The sequence below is a fragment of the Quercus lobata genome, chromosome 1 (genome assembly GCF_001633185.2).
Source record: "Quercus lobata isolate SW786 chromosome 1, ValleyOak3.0 Primary Assembly, whole genome shotgun sequence".
In the NCBI taxonomy this organism is placed as follows: Eukaryota; Viridiplantae; Streptophyta; class Magnoliopsida; order Fagales; family Fagaceae; genus Quercus; species Quercus lobata.
Window position 1 is genome coordinate 41,178,199 of NC_044904.1, and position 3,353 is coordinate 41,181,551.

Consider the following 3,353-nt stretch of genomic DNA (forward strand, 5'->3'; position numbering starts at 1 on the left):
AATTTCACCCAAGAACTTGTAGTTCTTAAAACATTAAAGACATTAATAAGTTGTTTCCTATAAGTACGTACTCTTAGGTAAAATTTTATGATAGTCTTACCATAGTTCCACAAATAACCTCATTTTTTTGGTACTCCTCTCTCATTGATTTGTTTGAGTGGAGAAATTTCATAACTTGGGTTGGTTGCAAAAGTTATGTTGTAGTGAATTAATTTGTGTATCTAAATATCGATTCCAGGTATCACAAGTTTAAAATTTTGGTGAATCTATTGGAAGTAAAGCCCTTTAACTAGTGACTTTTTTTTAATGAACTGCTTATTATTTCTCATTGTGAAATTTATTATTTAAATTATTGTAATTGAGTTGTTTATAGTGAAAAATAAGAATTTCCTTCTTTCTTTAAATGATAAAATTTGTTTATAGTTAATTCATGCAAAATGGGTTTGGAACATGCCTTCCATCTATGTGAAGCGGATTTGGTGACTGATTTGTATACCATTTAAAAGCAAAGTTTCTATGTTAACTTAGCTGGTAAATACAATGTGTTTGATCGTATAAATGAAACTTCTCGATTGAGGTTTGTATAAATATGGAAAATAAGGTTATGACTAACTTTTCTAACAATATATATTTGGCTAACCAGTGTTTATCGTTGGCACGATAACTATGGAATATATCAAAAAAATTTAAATAAATAAATAAATCATACCCTAAATATGGACAAAATAACCCTTTCATCTTGTAAGATTTGTGTAAATGATACCCCCCTCCTTTAGACCTGTAGAAATGACAACAAATCTTTTTTTTTTTTTTTTTTAAAGAAATATTTTGTTAAGGAAGTAACAGTGTGCTAGAAAGTGAACTTGTATGTTATATTTATAGAAACCTCAAGGAGCATTATTTATACAAATGTTTGATAGAAGGGTGTCATTTTGATAAACCTCTAGGATAGTTGTTTTAATTTAACTTTAAAATTATCTCATTGATTCAGGATGTGGGCTAATCATAAGAGATTTTGTGTTCACAACTTGTACCACATTGGGATTTAAGGGAGTGGAGTGGTAAATATCAATCGGATGCTTTGAAGGTTAAAATTTGTCTCGTTAGTCTAGGAATTTGTGTTGAGGGGAGGAGGGATTAATGAGTTTTTTCAGGTTTCTTCTAGCAGGGATTTCGCAATTCAGCAGATGAAATTTTGAAGTTTCAAGTTAGAATGAGGAATGACCGAATGAAGGCTTTTTTTACTTTACCTTTGTGTTGGTGGGCCTATGTGTGATGAGGTGCCATGACATGTAGGGGAGTTGTGGAATTAGTTGTTATGTATGAAAAAGTAATATATAAAATCAGGTACATATATATTTTATGTATAATTAATATATATATAATTCTTTGAATTTAATTTTTTTTTTTTTTTTTTTTTATAAATTTAATTTGTCCTCCCTTGAAAAATGGTTTTGGCTCCGCCACTAATTACTGTATGGTATTATTTTCTTCACTGAAATAAATTGCACTCTCAATGGATCCTACCAGTCCCAAGACATGAAGATGTAATAAGGAAGAAGAGCAATAGACAGATGTGCATGAAATCTTAATCTTCAAAAGCATGCCCTACGCTATTTATTAGAAATCAATGCCCCACCTATCAGGAGAGGGAGATCAATATATCTTCCCCTTGGTGGCCAAAGAATCAAATATATTTCTTGATAATTCACATCCGATGCTACCTCTATCTGATCGATATCTATAACATTGGAAACATCAAAAACAGAAACAGAAACATAAACATAACAAAAACAAAAACAAATCTATGAACAATGCAAAGGAAAAATTGCAATTTGCAAACAAACTGACTTAAGCCCCTTCAATCCAATACCTAAAACAGTCCACTCCATCTCAATGATCTGGTAGCCCTTTAAAAAATTCTAAAACAGATGGTGACATCAAGTTGCCTATGTTTGGAGACACGAAGCCTGAATCAGGATATCTATAAACCGGCCGAGGTGAGCAGAAGAACTTAGTTGAATTCGGGGTAAACAAAGGAATATCAGCAAAATATGGATTGTTTTGGTCTAGAATTGGTGAAAAGGATGACGAACTTGACTTAATGTCACCACAATTCTCATCGGTAAGAGCAGAAGATGACTCATTATCATCATGCCCAACAGGCTTCATCACCTTATTATGATCATTTCCTTTCGCACACAAACTCTTCTCACTCTTCTGGGCTTTTGGCAGTGCAGCAGTTTGGTCATCATCATCATTGGATCCTGTCTGACCCGTGAGCTTCTGGACAAGTGCCATGAAATCTCGAGCCTCGGTGTGGATAATCTTTGGAGAATGAGTGTATATAATAACCGGTTGCCTCTGTTGCTGTCTGTACATTGTGGTAGCAACACAATCAGAAACCGAAGAAGGTGACGAAGAAAAAGATGGTTTGTGAATGACATGAGACTCCTTGTTGATCTTCAATGGAGATGGACGTGGACCTTTGATCATCTCCCACCTTGGAACCTTATCATGATGATTAACATGAAACTTTGGGGGGCTCATTGTTGAGATTTTCTTTGATCCAAATATGGAAAAAAGAAAAGGCTGTCTTATATAAATAATGGAAGGGTTTGTTGAGATGAAGAGGGAGAAAAAGAGAGAACAGAGCATATATAGGAGGTTAAACCTCCGAGGTTTGTTTGAGATAGAGATTAAGAAGATTTTTATAGCCAGCGATTCTGACCGTTGACATACATACATATATACATATTTTATACATACATATAAGAAAGAGTATGATATAAGGTACTGAAATATTAAAGCTTCGCAGTTAGAAGCTTTTGGACGCTACAATTAGTTGTTCACTTCGGCGTCATCGTTGGCTCGACAGAGCACCGTAGTTGTCTAAAGTAGTAGGATTTTTTTTATTTTTTTGGTGGAGGGAGAGATGTATAGATAATCTATCAATGTATATACTATTTTTTTCTCTCTTCTTTTTTTCCCTCTTGAGATCATTCACCTGTGTTTTAAAATCGTGTGATAATTCTCTTAAAATGAATATCGAAATAGTGTTAGTAAATATAATATAAGTTAAAATGTAAATTAAATTTTCTAAATTTAACTAAAATTCATTCTAGGCTTTTAACTTTATTTTTGTTTAATTGAGTTCTTTAAATTTCAAATTTATTCAATTCAAACTTTTAATCTAATTTCATTAAAAATTTGTTGCTAATAAAATTTTAAAAATATTTTCATGTAAGAAATTTTATTCTATTTTTTTTTTTGAAAATTTTTTTATTAGTTAGTTGTATATTTAACGGCAAATTTTTAATGAAATTGAACTGAATGCTTGAATTAATTAAATT

The 3,353-nt window shown here is 31.9% G+C and overlaps 1 protein-coding gene across 1 annotated transcript; it reads right to left on the reverse strand.

Moving 5' to 3' along the window:
* Window positions 1-1,618: 1,618 nt before the first annotated feature.
* On the reverse strand, window positions 1,619-2,593 carry LOC115955914 (VQ motif-containing protein 20-like). The gene has a single exon (XM_031074352.1). The coding sequence runs from the start codon at window positions 2,548-2,550 to the stop codon at window positions 1,894-1,896; it is 657 nt and encodes a 218-aa protein (XP_030930212.1). The 5' UTR covers window positions 2,551-2,593; the 3' UTR covers window positions 1,619-1,893.
* Window positions 2,594-3,353: the final 760 nt, after the last annotated feature.

Coding starts and splice junctions, on each gene's coding strand:
- LOC115955914 (XM_031074352.1), bottom strand. CDS start 2,550: ATGAGCCCCCCAAAGTTTCATGTTAATCATCATGATAAGGTTCCAAGG.